The following is a 20,583-nucleotide window of genomic DNA, read 5'->3' on the forward strand; positions in this document are numbered from 1 at the left end:
TTCCTGTTTCTGAGAATATATACCAGCTTCATTACCACAATCTATGTTTGAACCATCTGTGTAGACTGTTGTGTCGAAGTTTTTTTGTGAGGATCTTTAATTATTTATTCCTATGATGGAAAGAGAGTGCAAAATTTCTATTGAATGTTACCGTCGAACGATGATGTGAAACATACATTTATTAAATTCCATTTATTTTTTCAACTAGTCCAAACCAGGTGATTTTCACCACAAATCGGACTAGAATTTTTTTTTTGTCTATTATGAACTTTTGCAATGCGATGCAGCGGTGGGCTAGTTCATTAACTGGTATAATGCTGATGCAGAGGCAGACAATTGGCATTTGGTTGGGCAAAATTAACATTCGAAATGTGGATACTAAGAAGACTACTGGAAACTCTCCGTATCTCAAACTCAGAAGTACTTCGAAGAATTAATAGCAAAAGTGAGGTTCTAAGATGTATTAAACACAGAAAAACAGCCTACAGCCGAAATTATAGGTATAATCTCCTTCAACTTACACCAGAAGAAAAGATTTGAAGGAAGGCGAGGCATGAGAAGAAAGACGAGGCATGAGAGGAAAGAATATATTATTGAAGAAGCGGAATATACGTCAATGATTTGAAGCTCAAAATATTGGACATCTGGGAGAATTACACTGAAACAGACATACTTTTTCAAATATTGTAAAAAATTTATAAATTTGTATTTACACATTTTATTGTAAACTCTCTTTTTTGACTGTCTTATTTTACATATTTTATTTTTATGCATAGCATTTTATGCATTCTATTCTTACATTCGGTAACGAATAGCAGTTAAAGAAGAAGAACAAAATACCTGTTGCTAGCATTGAAACAAGATACTACACGAACTGCTAAGCAAACTGCTAGGTAAAGTAGTTCAGAACTGGTAGCTTTGACTGCAGAGTTTGTATGCGCAGGTAACTATGCAAACATATGTATATGTGTGTGTACATCTTCCAACGTATTTAGTTCTGTTTGTTAGCTAATATTTATACTGTATACATATGAGTATGCCAATGCACAGACACAGCTACAGACACACACCGCCTAAACCATTTCAGCAGCTCATCTAAGGATCCAAAATATGGTGCGACAATTAATCGTTCATCGCGCGGACAATTGTGGTTCTACTATGAACGCATAGAAGTTTGAAAATCCTGCCATATCATGGCATAAATTCTAGTTTCACTATTTATTTATTTAGTTCCCTGTTTGCTAGCCCATTTACTTGTGCTTTCAGTTTTGGTTTCGGTTTCAGTTTCTGTGGCAGTGAATAAACTGTCTTTGTCCTCGAATTTCTTGCCGCCACAATTACACTGTCTCGGCTGCTTCGCTCTACTTTAGTGTGTAATAAATTGCCAAATTGTGTTTTCCCCTCGGTCAAATAGTGGCCCAGAGACACAAATACTCGTATGTGTCTCATAAATATTTGTAAAATAGACAAGAAGTACATGGATGTATTTACTTTTATGTTTGCTCTCTTTGAACTATATTAGGTTTGTGTGTGTGTGTGTGTATTGTGTGAATGTGTGTATTGTGTGTATGTGTTTGTTGTGTGTATTTGCTTGCCAAGTAGACAATATGCTTTTGTTCATTTGTTTGCCATTTCAATTGTGGTGAGTTATAATAGCCTTTGTTGGCGTGGTTGCCCATGTTTCCCTACCTCTCTTACTTGTTATCTTTTCCCCTCGCTCTGTCATTCATCGCCTCATCTGGTGGTTTGTGAATTTTTTTTGTTCTTTTACTGCCCCTAAAAACAATAAAGTGACTATCTTCGCACCACAAAACCACTAGCGGCAAAATGGGCTGCTAGTTGGTTATGCGAAAAAATATTTGCCAACTAACGCTCGCTTGTTAACACATACACACATGCATACATACATACAGAAGACAATACATATGTAAGCGAATACGTACACACATTGCTGCTTTACCCAATTGACCAAAGTTTACTAGGCTGGAAAGAATTCGATGCGTTATTTATGGAGGTTTTAATTGCAGCCAAATTCTAACGAAATTAAATTCGAATGAACTTATAACCTGAATGCTTTAAGACTTTTGAATTCAAATTGAATTTTTTTTTAATTCAAAATGGTTTCAAAAATAAATTCTAAGCAAAGTTAGTTAGAAAGTATTGTGGCAAACTTTAATCAAATTAAATGGAGATTGAGAAATAAGGGATGGGAACCACACCTAAATGTCAAGTTTTTTTCTGCACTTCATTTGACATTTTTCAATTTCAAATTAACCCAATTTGAACCATGGAAAGATACACAATCGAGCAACGCGTTAAAGTTATTCAGGCTTATTATGAAAACGGGCGTTCAAATCAAAATGCATATCGCGCACTTCGTGATTTCAGTGATTAAGCACATTTTCACCTCAGTGGATTCGTCAATAAGCAGAATTGCCGCATTTGGGCGAATGATAATCCAAGAGTGATTGCCAAAAACCAATGCACCCAACCAATGCAAAGAGTGACTGTTTGGTGCGGTTTATAGGCCGGCGGCATCATTGGACCGTATGTTTTCCAAAATGAGGTCGGTCAGGCAGTTACTGTGAATAGTGTTCGCTATCGAGAGATGATAACGAACTTTTTATGGCTCGAATTGGAAGTTATGGATGTGGGCAAAAAATTTGATGGCCGAATAATCTCAGATCGCGGCGATGTCAATTGGCCGTCAAGATTATGTGATTTGACACCGTTGGACTTTTTTATTTGGAGTTATTTGAAAGAAAAGGTGTACATCGATAAGCCAGCAACAACTCAAAAGCCTAAAGGATGAGATAATTCGGCACATTAACGACATAGGACCTCAATTATGCCTCAGCGTCATCGAAAATTTGGACCATCGGTCGCGGCAGCTATTTGGCCGATATTTTGTTCCATGCGTAATTGAGCCATACCAGTATTATCATAATAAAGAGAAATGACAATAATTTCTTTAAAAAATTGTATTTTATTCAAAACCAACACCGGTGCTTAAAACTTAACCACCCTTTATATTTCTCGAATTGCCTTTATTTAACTCTTTTATAGATTCTGCAAAGAATTTAGTGAATTTGGCACTTCAAATGGAATCACAACAAGTTCTTCCCAAGCGATTTCTTGGCTTTATTATTGAGGTTCAATTTTTGATTGAATTCTGCCAGCAAAGACAGCATCACTCGATAAATTTTAATAAAAATTTCAAATTATTTAATCTGAATTAAAAGAAAAATTTGGGTTAGCAATTTTATTTTAATTTTTTAGTAAAATGAAAGTTTTAATTAACTCAAAATTCGCCATGATTTTTGATAATTTTTTACCTTGACGGTTTTGCGAATTTTCTCCTTATAGCGAATGCCCAACATTTCTTTTAGGCGCCAAAAATTCCAATCTTTGTCAGAGAAAACAAACTATCAAAAATCAATGAAAATTTTGGCGACTTCAATGGTTGACTTCATTGTACTAATATTTAATGTATTATAAAACTGCGTACCCATTTAAAAAAAAAAAAACTTATTAAAAATTTTGAAATTTTGAAATTTAAGGGCTTCGCCTCATTTAAAATGATGTTTGTGGGTTTTTCTTTTAAAGCGTGTATAATGGTAACGGAACACAACATTTTTGTATTAAGTGTTTTATTTTTTGATTTATTGATTTATTGTTAAAAAATAAAAAAATTGTTGTGGTCATACGGAGTTCATTCAAAAAGTTGTCAGCTTTCAGAAATGGTCTTCACATGGACAATAATCAAAAATATAGTCGGTTCTACTCAACTGATTTTGATGAGCTAAAATTTTGATGACGTAGAATTAAGGTTAAGTTAGGTTAGCCTGGTTGGCAACAAGCCACGCATAGACCTTTTGGACCCTAGCGATAACAGACTTCACCGAAAGTAGACATCATGTAGGATGTCAGCGTTTTTGCCGAATCTAAGCAGAGCTGGCAGACCCGCTTTTGAGACGTCCCCCAGACCCTCAAACAGTGGGGTTCTCAGGCATTTTAAACGCGTTTTTAATAATGCCGAATAAACGCACAGAAGGTGTTCCAAAGTTTCCTCAACATCCTCTCTGCATTTCCTGCATTTGTCCATCCATTTAGCAATCCCTATCTTGTACGCATGTGCAGCCAAAAGATTATGACCTCTTAGCATATCAGCATAGCTCTGCAGTCCTTTCGGGAGAGCGTAAGCATGAATCGAGTCAGTATTTTGTACTTTGTTCCACACATAACTTTTGCTGTTTTGCATGTGGTCAGATTAGTCCACCTAGCTTTTTAATTTATTAATAATTTAATTCAAAGGTAGTCTAACAGCCTTGTGACCAGATACCCAGTAGATATGCAGCCTACTGTTTGCGATTAGCCTTTCTATGGCTTCTTTGCTCCGTTGAACATTTTTGGACTTAATACAATACAACATGAGATTATTGGTTTTATTGCTGCTTGACTGTCCACGTATATATTAATTGTTGAGTTCTTTCTTGTGTTTATGTAGACTGGCTCCGCGGCTTTCCCCACAGTAAACACTTTCGCTTGGAAAATACTGCTGTGGTCCGGCAGCTTGATAGGCTACCTTATCACTAGTTTTGAGCAGTAAATACCTGCTCCCACTCTTTCAAAAGTTTTAGAGCCGTCTGTATAGATGTGAAAAGTCCTATGGCCAGGCTTCATGCCTTTGTGCCATCCCTTCTCTTCAGGGAGGGACCGCCATAAGGTCAATAGGTGGCATTCTGAGTATTATTTCCAGTGCCGCCGTTGGAGTGGTTTTCATCGCTCCTGTTATGCACAGAGCAGCGAGTCGTTGAATCCTTTCTAGTGGCATTAAGTATGTCAGTTTTCTTGTCGCAGTCCACCATACTAAGGCCCCATACAGCAATATCGGTCTAACTACTGCCGTGTAGCACCAATGCGTCAAGATTGTGATAGACCCCAAGTAACGCCCAGCATTCTTTCACATGCGTACAGCGCATTACTGGTATTTTCCCCCCTTTCCACAACATTGTTCTTCCACAGCAATTTACCGTCTATCTGTCGAACTACGATTATTCGGAAACAACATTTTTTTAAGTATTTTTTTCAGACTTTTAAAGAAAAAAAAGATTTAAAAGTGGTCACCTTTGGACGACCATCATTTTGTAAAATTTTATTATTTTTTAAAGATCGAAGTGCATATTGAGCAAGCATGTTTTTGTCGTTTTGATTTCAGACACCTGTGACGCCCGGAATATGTGTCGTCAGCGACATCCCTTTTTCTGGAAGAGCATTTTTTGAAGGCTGACAACTTTTTGAATGAACCTCGTATGAGCAAAAGATTTTTTTTATTTTTTAATAATGCATCAAGAAATAAAATATTGGAAACAGAAATAAAAAACTTGTTTTCATTTTCGTTTCACACGCTTTTGCAGAAACGCCCAAAGAAACACCATTTCAAATGTCACTAAAGCTTGTCTTATTAAGTTTTTTGACACGATTTTGTTTGGTGGGCATACGAACTCAAACTGTTTGCTTTCGCCATGCACTTGCTCATTACTCTCCTTCACTTCACTTTAAAAATCTGCCATGTGGTTCACTCTAATGCCTTCAAAAATATATAAATGCCTCTGTAACTTCAATAGCCAACCCAAAATCTCTCTTGTTTCTCCTTGCATTCTCGTTTTCGTGCTTTCCCATTATCTTATTTTTTTTTGGCGCGGGTGGGATTGAAAAAGTGCAGTTGGCCGCTAAAATTTATGTTTCGGTCGTTGCCAGGCATAACTCATCGCTACCGCATTATTTTCACATTATTCCGGCGCATTCAACCAAAATGAACGGCATTTGAGCGAAAAAAAGGAAACATTTTTATTTTAACGGTCATGTGTGGCGTTTGAGGTTTCTTCCGTATGTGCCAAGTTGTTTAATATTATATTATGAGAAAAAGCCGCAAAAGGTGCACTATTTTTTCTCAAGTGGAAAAGTAGTTTTAGGATAAATATATTTTTTATATAGGAGACAGATTGATTTTGAGGAATATTCACTTAGCGACAGCATTTAAGGAAATGGGTATGTGGCCCTTAGTACCTGAAATATAATATATAGTAAATGTAGAAGTTTGCTTGCAGCTTACACACTTCCACATCATTTTTGCTGTTGTTAGGCCCATCTGAGTTCCTGATCAGGTAGACATTACGGGAAACTGTTAGGGGAATAAACTAGGTAGACAGGTGATCCGTGAGTTGGTACGCCTACGAAGCAAGAGGTATCTCCTTGACCACGTTTGGTTTTGAGTTTTGGAGTCTATGTCTGACATGAAAAACTGTCCTATAATTTTTATGCAGTATTTTAAAATAAATAGAGAACTCTTGCATACTGTAATTATATTTCTTATTACCTCTTACTTCTTAGTTCTTTTGAAATGCTAAATTTCGCACAAATTTCCGTCAAATTGCGGTTTTTTATTTCAAGAATTTTTAGCTTTAATAAATTTTCCTCCATTTTTTCATACTCACACAATTCACCATGGGCGGTAAGAGCGATGCGGATATAGCAACTCCAATCAGCGGTCCAGCAGAGCCTTGAAGCAAAGCCACAGCCACACCTGTGCCAGAAGTCAAAGCCCAACAAACGCCCATCCACAAGGAGCGTGCATTGCCTCTGCAAGCAAAACAAAAAAGAAAAGAAAATATATATTAAAAAAATACGAGTTAAGATAAAAATTAAGTAGAAAAAAATGCTTGCTTAAAAATCTGCCAAATGAAAATTTAAATTAAACGCCACCAGTCATAGCTCATTCTTGCCGGCAGCCAAATCACACACCAGCTGTGCGCCCACTTGAAATGTGTTGACACTTTTTATTTATCTGGTGTGAGGCGGGCGCAAGAAAAGTGAAAAAATAGGAAATAAAAAAGTGTGAAAAAGGAAGGCTGAGCGGCTGTGCTTTTGAAAGCCCAACTTAAAACATGGAAACAAATTTCCAAAGGTGTAAAAATGTCCCCACCAGATGGTACCATTTCAACCTAAGTATATTTGCAGGGTTCAGGCAGGCCACACTTTTGCCAAGTTGGCTTGTGTGACTTTGTCTGTTTTTATTGTGTGCAACTAGGCGCAAAGTAATAAATGCCAACACATTAACATTTCTAATATGGCACTGTTCAGTAATAATCTGTTGTTCTCTTATGGTTGTTGTTGTTGCTCATAGCTTTGTCAACATACGACCACATAATTATTCACATCTACGCTGGTGTCACTCGCGCAGCCACTTCCATGACAGCTACTAACTGTGAATGTATGTGTGCCACCACGGCAAAAGCGACGGAGATAAGGGAGTTAAGTAAGCACTCGGCCCGTGACAAGCCCACCGCAATCAGCGTTGACAACACTCTAACGGTTATCAAATTAAGTCGCATTAAGATAAATGTTGGTGGTTTTCATGTGTCAGCGCAATAAGTCGGCGAAATTAATTTGTTGTTGGTTCTAGCGATGTGCGGTTGAGAAGCCGAAAAGTCGATTCTCTATAAAGTCGAGTGTGAATGAGTAGAGGGAACTTATTGTTTTGTGTATATATTTGAAGGACTGCAGAACAGAGCTTCGAGGCCTTCATAGACAGGTGATGTTATCAAGAGAAGTAATTTCGATACAGAAGTCTTCTGCAAAATATAGCACACAGACTGCCTTTAAAAGGATTTGCTTTGAACTCAAATATTGTAGTAAAAATAAAATCTAATTTAAAATCAAGAATTGGAAACAGTAAAGCTGAGAGAGAGAACTGAAAACAGTAAAGAGTCGCAAAGCGACTACTTTTTTCTTATAAAACTAGTTCAGGTGACAACCAACTTAATAAAAAAGCTTTTACTTGAACACAGATACCTCCAATGAAAGGTTAGTGCACCGCTGGTAAAATTTCAACGCTTTTATAAAAAAATTGAACGTCTTAATCCTTTAACCCTTTCGGTACATCTTTTTATTGTGCCATCCAAAAATCCAAATTTTTGTCTGAGTATTTATTTTAGGACCAATAACAATACAAATAATTTTTTTTTTTTTTTTTTTGTTAAGTGATTTTTTTTTAATGTTGCCATATGACAACAAATGTTGTGTATTCGTTTCAATCGCAAATAAACTTCTTCTGCAATCTAATGCAAGTTAACACCTTACGAGAAATTGGTTGCCATATGGCAACAAGCTTAGTTTTTAAAATTAGCACAGCTTTTAAAGCTGCCAGCCAAAAAATATTTATATGCCAAATGACAGACTGAACATTTTTCTATATCCTTTATTCAAAAATTGTTGAAAACATTTACCCAAAATGCCTCAAAAATCTAAAAATGCAAAATACAAATTTCAGAGTGAAGTGCTATATGTCAGAAGGCTTTCTTTAAAAACGTTGTATTACCGATATATAATGGGCGGTTATTATTTATTTTATTTCTGTTTAACCATTAAACTTCAAATTTTTGAAAATATGTAACAAAAAAGTTGATATTTTTTACAAGAGTGTGTTGACGGCCTTTTAAAGTTTACTGTTGCCATATGGCAACAATATCGCGAAAGGGTAAATTGGTTTTCTTGATGACTTTCCATATAATAAAATAAGGTGCAGAAACTGGATCGAAAAAGGTCATTTAAGCAGGAGGTCATTAAATCAAATACAAAAGAATTGCTCGTTAAATTCTGCTGCCAAATTCGGAGAATAGAAGTTCAATTTAAAGTTGTTTAATTTCAGAACATTAACCCCCAGGGAAAAAAATTCGCCACTATGGCCTAGTACCGTCCTCGGCAAAGTAGGTCTGGGAGACATCCTCATTTATAATTAAGTGCTACGTGTTGAGTAACCTGTTGGACAGTGTACTCATGAGGTAAATTTTAACTCGAAAAAGTATTAAAAAAAAATAAAGAAAAATTTATTGTATAATAAATAAAATTAAAAAATAAATAAATAAATAAATCCTGAGCTCATTTCCCTAATGAGCTTAGGAAAAACCAAAGATGATAGAGTACCTTGTTTAGCCATCAGCGAAAAATAAAATTGTGCGAGTAACTTCAGTTGCCTCGTCACCGGGTACTCGACAGCAGAATTCTGCCCATTCATTCCACACGTATTTACACACTTGCCCAAAATAGACGTTGTTCAGACGGCCACGAAGTTTTAGTGGTTGAGTTCCTTTGTATATCTCCAACACAATTTCAGTTTTCTTGTAAAAACTGCTGTCATGACTCCTGTTACGTCAGCCAATCAGCTGATTCTTTAAAATTCGACGGTTAATTGTCTGATTTTGCCACGCTTCTTAAAATCATTTCACCACGTAGTAAAAGCAACTTAACACAGAAGAAAGGTTGAAGCTTCTATTGGCTCATATTCAAACTTCTCTGACGTCTTATATAATCTGAGAAGCTTACGGAAGGCTCAAGAATGTAGCTCATGCTTAGACTAGCAAAAACCAGACTAAAAAGTGCTTTGCATTTTCATACTCCACCTGGCAGTGAATGAATATTGGATTGTAAATGTTGCCTATTGTGGCCATACGCTGGACTCATTGCAGTCGTTGCTTATTCGATCCCACAATGATAAGAACCTCAACAACCAACCTGATCGGCCTATTCAAACTGCGACAAGATGTATTAGTTTTGAAAAAGCACCAACAATCCCTGCGCATTTTGTACAAAGGGAATTGTAAAGATCAGCGATTGCTGTAACAGCTGGACCGATAATTGGCTCTGGCCTCTGATCACATTAGGTGAGCCGTAGATTCACAGTTCGACAATTCATCACCCTAAAATTCAATTCGTTACCCTAAATACTAAAGTACAATGTTCTGCTACCAACATAAGTTCCGGCCTTCCCAGCTTAAATTTAGATGGCAGAATAATTTTTGAGCAGGTGCGAGTAACCTCCAGTGTTTTTAAGGCAACCTGACTCTCATTGAGCACACCGATCGGATATCTATTGTCCGTTCGGCATCACTAAGTATTGCAGAGCTTCCAATTCAAAAATAGTCGTCGTTATACCCAGGCGGCCGCCGTAGCCGAATGGGTTGGTGCGGATTACCATTCGGAATTCACAGAGAGGACGTTGGTTCGAATCTCGGTGAAACACCAAAATTAAGAAAAACATTTTTCTAATAGCGGTCGCCCCTCGGCAGGCAATGGCAAACCTCCGAGTGTATTTCTGCCATGAAAAAACTCCTCATAAAAATATCTGCCGTTCGGAGTCGGCTTGAAACTGTAGGTCCCTCCATTTGTGGAACAACATCAAGACGCACACCACAAATAGGAGGAGGAGCTCGGCCAAACACCCAAAAAGGGTGTACGCGCCAATTATATATATATATATTATATACCCAGGACAATCTCTCAAAAGACACAGTAGCATTTTGAGGCAGTTAACACCCTATTTATCTGAACTTCGGAGAGACCTCTCTATCCACAAACTGGAGTTTGACGGTCGTGCTAGGGCAATCTTTCCAACCAGGTAGGATTGGAACGTGAGGAAAATCTGTACCGAAACTTTTACCTCTGTCTTTACTGACGGTTCCAAGATGGAATCGAGAGTTCAAGCAGGGATTTTCTCTAAATCGGGCAATTTTTCTATTTACTTAAAAGGGTCGAATTCTACTAGTGTTTTTCAAGCAGAAGTCTTTGCGATCTTGCCGGCATACAAAATGCTTGGGGAACGTGGGAGCGAGGGAGATATTAACATTTTCTCTGATAGTCAAGTCACGATCAAGATTCTGACGATGTGTAGATCAAAACTAATCAACTTCAGTAAGGAGGAGATCAAATTTCTTGGGTGTGCAAGTAACATTTCTCTGATCTGGGTTCCAGGACATAGCAACAAAGAGCGAAATAAAATTGCTAATAAGCTTGTCAGGAAGGGGACTGCATTGGTCTCAAAGACCTCCTAGCCGGTCATCTGTATCTTGTTGACTGTAGTTAAAGCGTAATTGCAAACTTATTTCTCAGGAAAGCGCAGCTGTGTTTACTGGTCATTGGATGATCCGTGCTCACGCGGAAAAGCTAGAGTTACCATAGCTCCTTTGCAGAAGCTGTGGGGACCGTTCAGAGAAGGCGACTGTTGAGCACTTTCTCTGTAAATGTCGTGGTTTGACAGCTAGACGATTAAGGGTGCTCCTTTCTTCGACAGCCTTAAATCCCATCAATCTTCTCCATTACATCAACAACTCTGGCTTGCTGTAGATATCTGCTCGTTGGAGGTCTCAAATTGATATGAAAACGGCGGTTTAGTTATACTTCGGGAGTGCCAGAGTGGTACTTCAACCATTTCAATTATTGTACATACCTAATACCCAGTGTATGAGAGAATCTTTGGTTTTCCTCTAAAAATTTAAGTAGTAAACAAATTGGAATTGTCTAAGAGATGAAACCAAAGGTTCGGTTTTTTTGTAATAAAGGGCGTTTAGTCAAAATCGTTTATAACCTCTTTGGCTAACACACGCCAATCATTTCTGCTTCCTTTTGTGGTTTCCATTTGGCTTTTCCGCTTTGCGCTTGCCATAGCTTTCATTCGTGTTCATATCACCTCTTGCTTTTTTTTTGTTAGTTCAATGTCCTTTTCCCTAACGCCGCCTTCAACGAGCCTCGTGATTACATTGTCGTGGTTATATCACACCATTCTTCGCAAATTGTCAACACCTGCTGTCACAGCACTCACAGCACACTGAGGGGCTCGTTACTGTGCCAACAAAAAGCAGTGATTCTCGTCAACTGCAGGACATTTGCTTTCAGTTCGGCAATGTACTTTCACTGGCTGTAAAAAGAAGTGGTTTGACCTTTGTTTGATTTTAACGGAATTTTTTCATAGTATTTTCATTTTCCTCTATTGTTGTCAACAGCAACAGCAGGCGCCTACTGTTGTCATTTTCGTTAGCATTCAGGCAGTTATTCGATTACTAATTTAATGCTTCAGTATTTTGAGGAGGAGAATATTGCTTGTCTTGGGCTTTGTGTTGTGCGATATTACTTTAACTTCCTGCTAAATCAATTCGATTTAAGACGATTTTTCTTCCTTTTTAAAGTTTATGATTCTCTTCAAGTGGAAGGCCTTCAAAGAATGGGTTAACGGGCACTTTTTGCTATTTTTCCGGTTTTTAACATTTCCTTTGTGCGGTTTGGGTTTTGCGAAATGAAGTTAATTCCCTTTTAAATCGATTTTATTTTAGTTGAAAATTAATTAGACATATCCAAGTTGTTCTTCCAAAGTTATAGGCCTTCAGAAACATCATCTTTCACTTAACAATTTTGTAACTTTTTTCTATTTTAATTTTGCTTTCCTTGTCATTTTTAAACCTAAAAATATGTAATCAGAATTTTTGGCGCTTCCTAGTTGCTGTTTGTCCCACTTAACTTTGCATCACTTTGCTGATTCTTTATTTATTCAAACAATTCCTGCCTAACATTAATTAAGTGGCAAATATTTGCCCGAGATTACATCCTGGTGTCAGGCATTAGAAATCATTCCACAGCACCGCCAAATGTGCTGACAATAGCAGGCTCAGTGTCGTTTGTTATTAACAGTTTTTGTTTTTCGGCATTTGTTTCTTTATTTTCATTCACTTCACCCTCCGTTTCCTCAGCTCCTGTTAGGATAAGTAACAGTGCAAAGCAAAGCAAGACACCAAGTCATCAAAGCACGCCCTCACTGCCTAACGTCGCTCGCCTGCTGTGTGTATTACAGCATTCGTTACAGTCAAGTAGTTTTTGTTTGTCAGTGATGTTGTGTTGTTGTTGTTGTGGTTGGTTTCGTTAATTAACTAATTTTGTAAATTTCGTATTTTGACAGCTGACTGTCAAAAATTGGCAATAATAAGCGTTAGTAGTCACCACGTCAGCACTTAATTAGCTTAACTTCAGTGAAAATGAATGGAAAAAGAAAACAATAAATGGGTGATTAAATACAAAAGTAGACTGGTGGGCTTAGTAGGGAAAGTTAATGAAATGTTTAGTGAAGTAGGGAATGCTTCTTTTCTTTGACTCAAATTGAGCTTTGAATGATGTCAAGTGTTAGAAATTGGGTGAGTTTTTAAGTTGCTTAGCGCTTACTTATTACTCTTTAAATAAAAGTAAACAGTGGGTCACTATCAAACTGTGTCTTGGTTGTCAGTAATAAAAATAAAAATTCACATACACTTTAAAGGTTTTTATCTTCCACATTTTACTATAATGAGACATTTACCTTGAGTGGCTCACGTTTTTTGTTCTATACGAAGTTTCTGAAAATAGTTTGCCCCTCAGAAGCTATTTTTAAAAATATTGTTTAAATTCTTTACCGGTCTCAAATTTGTGGTGTGCATCTTGATACTTTCCTATAAATGGAGGATCTGAAGAGGAACCTATACCACCTTAGAACGGCACATGGTTATTATGAGGCATTTTTTAAAGCTAATTTTTAGGTAATTATGTAATTTTTTGAGCAATTTTGTATAGGAAGTTTGTATGCCCGTCAGAGTATTTTTTCAAAAATGTCTTGAGTGGTATGTCTCATTTCAGATGATCCTTTTTGTTTAGCACGAAATTTTTGGTTTTAAATGACCCTTTAAAAATTTGAGTTTTCTAAATGGTACTTTTTTTTGAATACGCTTTTCTACGAGATTTGAGAAAATTGTATTCCCCTGAAAAGTAATTTTTCGAGACTGTTTGAGTTTTGACGTGATAACGGCTTATAATTCGATTTAGCCGGCTGCACGCACGAAAAAATGCGTCGTTATCTTGCTTGAACTGCAAGCGAAAGCGCGGAACGAACGAAAAAGAGCACAATCAGCCCCCGCGTTCGGCAACGTTCGACATCTGGCGCTCTCCTACTTGAGTGAGCATACATAAAAATGTATGTATATGCGGATATGAATACAGTAGGTTCTGTTTTTATGCGGTAGATACGTTCCGCAAGAAACAGCATAAAAAAAAAACAGCATAAAAAAAGCTACCAGTTCTATAGTAAAACTATAGATACGTTTCAAAAGTGATAAAACCGCATAAATCTGAAATAATCGCATAAAAAGGGCACTAGTCCCATATTATAACTATAGATACGTTCCATAGACCGCATGAATCTGAAATTATTAAATAAAATCGCATAAACAAAATATTGTATTTTTGAAAATTATATCTTTATTTAAGAAACGTCAGAATCGAAACATAAATTTAAGTCAGAAATAGAATCAGACAATACCCACATGTTGCGCGTTTGTTTAGGATTTGGCGTAAAATCACTTTCGTCACTTGAGGAAATGTACACGTCTGATCTAGATAGTTATGCAGGCGGTTCCATACTTGTAGGGTTAGCATTTCTGATGTAATCTGTGATGAGTTTTTGCTTAGCTGGTTTAGAATCTTGTTTATATGTACAATTCCCGATAGGTCGACATGCATTTTGTAATTTAAAAAAAAAACCGCACTATTTCAAAACCGCATAAAAAAAAGCCGCATAAAAACAGAACCTACTGTATAAATTTCATATTTGTATCTGCATATGCCTTCTTCCTGTGTGCATGGTAATGAACCATTTCTCTGTTGAGAATAGGACGATGATAGAAAAAATAGGAAATGAAAGGTGGTGTTTCGAGTGTAAAGTGCCTTGAAAAAGGCAAATCGATGATGTTGCCTCTTAGTGTTGTTGACTTATTAACGTCTCATGCACAATCGAAATTGAAGATATCTTTCATGAATTTGATAAATCTTTCGTAATTTTTCACGTTTGTGTAAATGTAACTTGACCTATTCCATTGCAATTCCATTTACCTCCTCCTCTATATCCATACAAAATATCTATCAAACAAATAAAATTAAAATTTTGTTTTGAAAGCTGCAACCCTTACATCAGTATTTTCCTTTAACGTTGTCACGTTAAACTATCGTCAGTAAACCGACTTTACAGACAACCTCTTCTTTTTTTTGTTTCAGCTAATTATTTATTGCAACTCTGAGAAAATGGTATATCCCTTAGAAATAATTTTTCACAACCTATTGATTTTTTTGTTTTGTTTTAGGTAATTTTTTATTGCAATTTTGAAAAAATTGTATGCCCCTAAAAAGTAATTTTTAAAAACTTTTTGCCTTTTTTCTTTTTTTTTTTAGATTTCTTATTACACCTCTGAGACAAATGTATGTCCCTTAGAAATAATTTTCAAAACTTTTCGATTCTTTTTTTTATTTTAAGTAATTGCAACTCTGAGAAAATTGTATGCCCCTCAAAAGTACAATAATTTTTGAAAATTTTTTGGAATGGTGTGTTTTATTTTAGATGTAAGAAATTTCTATGTTCCTTAAGTTAATTTCAGATTTTTTGTTTTAATTTTTTTTTATTTTAGGAGGTCATTTTTTCAATTTTTGTTCCTCTCTCCAGACTTGAGTAAATTTTGTACTCCCCAAATGTTATTATCTACATTTTTTTCTAAAGCTATTTTTTAAATTTCTTGTACTCCTTTTACGAAATTTCAAAAAGTTCTGTACACCTTAGAAGTTGTTTCTCAACATTTTTTTGATTTGATTTGTTATGTTTTTAGTTGTCTATATTTCGTTTTAGGCAATTTTTTATAGCGAATCTGAAAAAAAATGTGATGCCCCTCTAACCAATTTTTAAAAATTTTTTTTAAGGGTTTGCTTTATTTTCGGTAATACTTTTTAGGTGATGTGGGAAAATGTTATGTCCCTTAGAAGTTATTTATTTATTTGATGTGTGGTGTTTTTTTTTGTTTGTTTTTTTTTTTTGTTTTTTGGAAATTTCTTAAAACAAATTTATAAAACATCTCTTATATATATATATTTTTTTTTTTGGTGGTTTCAACTTAGCGCTTATTTAATATTTTATAAAATTTTGAACTCTAGGACGTCAGTTATTTCTTTTGATGATATTTTTTTTTTGCATAAGCTTACTTTTTATATAAAATGTGAGGAAATTGTGTGACTAGATACTGATATAAAAGTTTTTTGTTTCATTTTCGAATGGTTCGCACAAATAGACAGTCGGACTGGCATGGATGCATCAAAGTCAATCCAGACATTTTACAAGGCGGTTAAAAATTATTGAAAGTGCCGCCGCTTGATCAGTAGTGGAGCATAAAGCATATAAGCCATTTTATTCTTTAATTATTAGCTTTACTTTACAATAGCAAAACTAATTTGTTTATGAAAGAAATACCAGCTGCCTGTTATTTTTCGATGTTTCGATTAGTGAATCTGATGGTATTTTTGATTGAAAGTTGGAGTTGTATATACTGTTAATAGTGGCATTTTTGGAATGTATGGACTGCTTGTACCAAAATATTCATGAATAAACTTGGTCCATCCAATTCTAAGTCGGATTTAATAGGACTATGAATAAGTTCGTGCGGTTTTTTTCGAAATTTGAAACTTTATTGACGTAAAATGGTTACAAATTTAATATTCAAAATATTGTCCATCGCTTACTACTACTTTTTCCCATCTTTCTGGCAATTCACGGATTCCCTTTGTGAAAAATTCGGTCGGTTTTGCCGCAATCCACGAATCGATCCATTTTTTGACTTCATCGTAATTACGGAAGTGCTGGTCAGCCAGGCCATGTTGCATCGATCGGAAGAGATAGTAATCGGATGGCGCAAGGTCTGGACTATACGGCGGGTGGGGTAGGACATCCCATTTGAGCGTTTCTAAGTATGTTTTGACCACTTGTGCAACATGTGGCCGAGCATTGTCATGTTGCAAAATAACTTTGTCGTGTCTATCGGCGTATTGCGGCCGTTTTTCTCGCAGTGCTCGGCTCAAACGCATCAATTGTCGTCGGTAGACATCCCCCGTAATCGTTTCATTCGGTTTCAGTAGCTCATAATACACAACACCCAGCTGGTCCCACCAGATACACAGCATAACCTTCAGGCCATGAATATTCTGCGCCGACGTCGATGTTGAAGCATGGCCAGGGTATCCATACGTTGCCCGACGTTTTGGATTGTCGTAATGGACCCACTTTTCATCGCCAGTCACAATTCGATGCAAAAAACCCTTTCTTTTGTGCCGTTGAAGCAGTTGTTCGCATGCCATAAAACGGCGTTCAACGTCTCTTGGCTTCAATTCATACGGCACCCAATGGCCTACCTTTCGGATCATTCCCATGGCTTTTAAACGTTTGGAAATGGTTGATTGATCAACTCCCAAAGTTTTTGCAACCTCTTCTTGCGTTTGAGCCGGATCTTGATCGAGCAATTCCTCCAATTCGGTATCCATGAACTTTGGCGGCGCACCCTCGCGTTCTTCGTCTTCCAAGCCAAAATCACCACTTTTAAAGCGTGCAAACCACTTCTGGCACGTTCGCTCAGATAGAGCATGCTCACCATAAACTTCCACCAAGATACGATGACTTTCGGCTGCTTTTTTCTTCATATTAAAATAATGAAGAAGAATTCCCCGCAAAAACACATTATTTGGCACGAAATTCGACATTTTCAAGTGTGGTAAAAATATTGTTGTTTACGCTTCAAATAAAAAACTTATACTGACGTTTGTGCCTTACGACAGTAGCTCTCCAATGAATGTTTGGAAATGTGGATCGATGGAATAATAATCAAGTTACGCCATCTGTTGTAAAACCGCACTAACTTATTCATAGTCCTATTAGCTGGTAAACTAACGTGGTATGCTCGTCAAATAAAACGCTGGTTTACATGAACGTATGACGGCGGTGTACCCTTGTTTGAAGCTGTAAGTCATTCGCTCCTTGCATTGGCTGCTTTGTTGACTTTATGTACTTTTGTTTACGCTGATTTAGGTCAGAGTTAGAATATAATTCACAAGTTCGCTTGCATTGGCCTCTAGGATAATGTTGCTTTGTTAGTATTTGCCCCCTTAAAAATACGCCCCAATCAATCATCACGCGAGAACGTCGCCCACGCAGCGGCTATAAGTAGATGTAATGGCTCTTCGTGCATCACATGCGGATTTTCAGTGCTCTAAAAACGATAATTTTGTTCATTGATAATTTGCCATACCCTGCAAGTGGAGCAGTTCACGCGGCGCGCTACACCACCGACGTATTATTGGCAAAAAAATCGCCTCAATTATTCTAGACACTTGCAGAGCATGGCGCTTCATCGCTTGTCTCTTTGTATACAACAGCTGCACGTAGGAGTATTTCAGTCCAAAAACCGGTCAAAATTATTAAGTGCTGACTCACCACACCCAGGGTTAAGTGGGTTAGCCTGCTTACGGTATGGTAGGGGTGGTTTCTAGGGGTTAGGGCTGTGTGTGACTCGGTACCCGTGGGTTAGATAGTGTAGGGGTTTGGTGAGTTAGCACATTTATGGTGTGAGACAAAATTTTAAGAAAAATAAGACCCAATTCAAGAAAATTAGTAATCGACTATATCATCTCTATGTTATCTCAATCGATTTTCAGGTGAAGGAAAATTTAGAAACATGAAAATTTCAAAATGCGATATCTCAGCGAAAAAAAATGATATTTGAGCAAACTCAACGCCATTTGAAAAAAAGAAGGCTTGTATTTAAAGATGTCATCCTTTAATTTTGGTGAAAGAAAACATCTGCAAGGCTACATAACCTCAAATATGGGCAAAAACGGTGTTTTTTGCACTTTTAGGTTAGGATATCTCGAAAACCAGAGCTGATAGAGCAATTTTGAGGCCAGATTTCGATTCATGGCATCAAAATCCTTCGAAAATATATGGTCCGGTTTCTGGGTCTGAGCTGCTGTCGGCCTGTGTAATTAAAGGTTTATGATTCTTTTTTCTACTACCTGAATGAGCTGTGACTTGATCTTCGTCCATTGTCGGTCGGAATCAGGAGTTTCTTTGCTTCTTCAGAAAACGGGTTTTCTTTTCTTTTATATTTTTTTTTTGCTAGTGCAGCTCAAGAATGGGTCAGATGTTCAGAATATCTCTGTTGCACTCTACTCTAGAAAATGTTCGGAAAAAATCCAGGCGGTATTTTCCGAAGTGTTTATTTCTGGTCTCGGCTGCCTCTTCGGATAGCTGTCCAATCGGGGAAATGGCATTAGTGATCACCATGGCACCGTGTATTAATACCTTATGGAGTGTAGGAGACATTGGGTGTCAGTCATAGAGGTAGGTATGTGTAAAGTTTTGCTGTACTTTGTGCATATCTATCAAACTTAACAGGATCTACATCGTAGCCGCTTGAAATAACTTCTAAAATAACTCTTAATCGCTCTATAAGCTCTTGATTGCCATCGTTGGTGTTACCATAACCGGCTTTCGGAATGTCAACAAGGAGACCCATTTCTTCTCTGAAACGTTTTTGAATTTTTTCTTTGGTTTCCTGCAATATTTTCTTCGCGTCTTTTGACCGTGCTTGCCATTTTTCAATGTTAGCTTATACGATAACTGCAATAGGGACTCGAAGAAACGAATTCTAGCATGGAGGACATTCTTTCTGTCTTTATAGGCGACGTAAAAAAAATTGTCATAAAAGTGAGAAAATGTGATTTTCGCCAAGAAACCTGTTTTTGCAGTGCATACTTTTAGAGCTGAGAAAAAAAATTCTGGACATGCGGGACAATTTTATTACCGTTTATATTTGACAAGGGTCCAAATATTATGATCAGACTAACAATTTTACTTGACAAGGTCTGACACCTAGTTAAAAACATTATTATTTGCTAAATTTTAGTAAAAAAGAAATACTTTTTATTAGGACTTAAAAATCCTCACTTCGAGTGCAATCTTGAAACTAAAAAAATATATTGTTATCATAAAGTACATATCTTGCCCTTCCATGCCAAAAAAAAATTTTTCGTTTACTTTACAAAACAAAAGCACAGTTAACCATTACACATAATGGAAATATAAGATTGATGAGAACAAAGATGTGTGGTTAAAAAAAGACTAGGTTCTAGTGAAAAATGCTCAGGCACCAAACGTTGGAAAAATTCTGGCGTCTGTCTGTTATTTGATAAACCGATTATCTACCTTCAAGAAGATAGTTTCTGCGATGAGATTAGACATATTTCTTTTTCGACTTATGACCGGCTTTTCCATACAAATACTCCTATGTGAGCTGTCTAGTTTATAAGTGTCGAGGATGATTGACGTCTGACGCTATTTGCAAAAATTATACATCGGCCGTTAAGGTAATTAATTTTGCATAAGTCTCAAGTGTCTGTTGTATAAATTGGATAGAAGTAGCAAAAGAAATTAAAACCAAATAAATTTGAAAATAATCTATGCAAACAACTTCGCCTTCGATTTCCACTTAACATAACCAAATTAAAAGCAACTCATACTTTCATTTGTAATAATTCGTAAGATAAATGCAAAAAACCGCAAAAAATATAATCAGACAAAATTCCATTGCAAAACCCATAAATTAACGATTTTGGGCTAAGCTCTTACGTGTCACATTTTGATAATCAAAGTGATTAAAATGCCGGGCAAGTGTTGTCTGCCATTAATTTGCGCTAATTGCTCTTAAACCTCTCGCAATACACACACACACACACATACACACATATACAAGTATAATAAATACACACACAAAGGCCTATTATGGCATACAAAGTAGTTAATTGTAATGCAAAAGCCATTCAAAGGCAAATAAATTCAAAGAAAAGCGCGCAGCCATGCAAACCGAAACC

The 20,583-nt window shown here is 36.6% G+C and overlaps 1 protein-coding gene across 1 annotated transcript in view; it reads right to left on the reverse strand.

Annotated features, from left to right (window-relative positions):
- The window catches only part of LOC128863155 (uncharacterized), a 207,107-nt gene that overhangs the window by 71,596 nt on the left and 114,928 nt on the right, over positions 1-20,583 (reverse strand). The window contains exon 9 of the mRNA XM_054102130.1: positions 6,498-6,642. Coding sequence (XP_053958105.1) covers positions 6,498-6,642 — 145 coding nt within the window. The remainder of the gene's footprint in view (positions 1-6,497; positions 6,643-20,583) is intronic.

Source organism: Anastrepha ludens, chromosome 5 (assembly GCF_028408465.1).
Source record: "Anastrepha ludens isolate Willacy chromosome 5, idAnaLude1.1, whole genome shotgun sequence".
NCBI classification, from domain to species: Eukaryota; Metazoa; Arthropoda; class Insecta; order Diptera; family Tephritidae; genus Anastrepha; species Anastrepha ludens.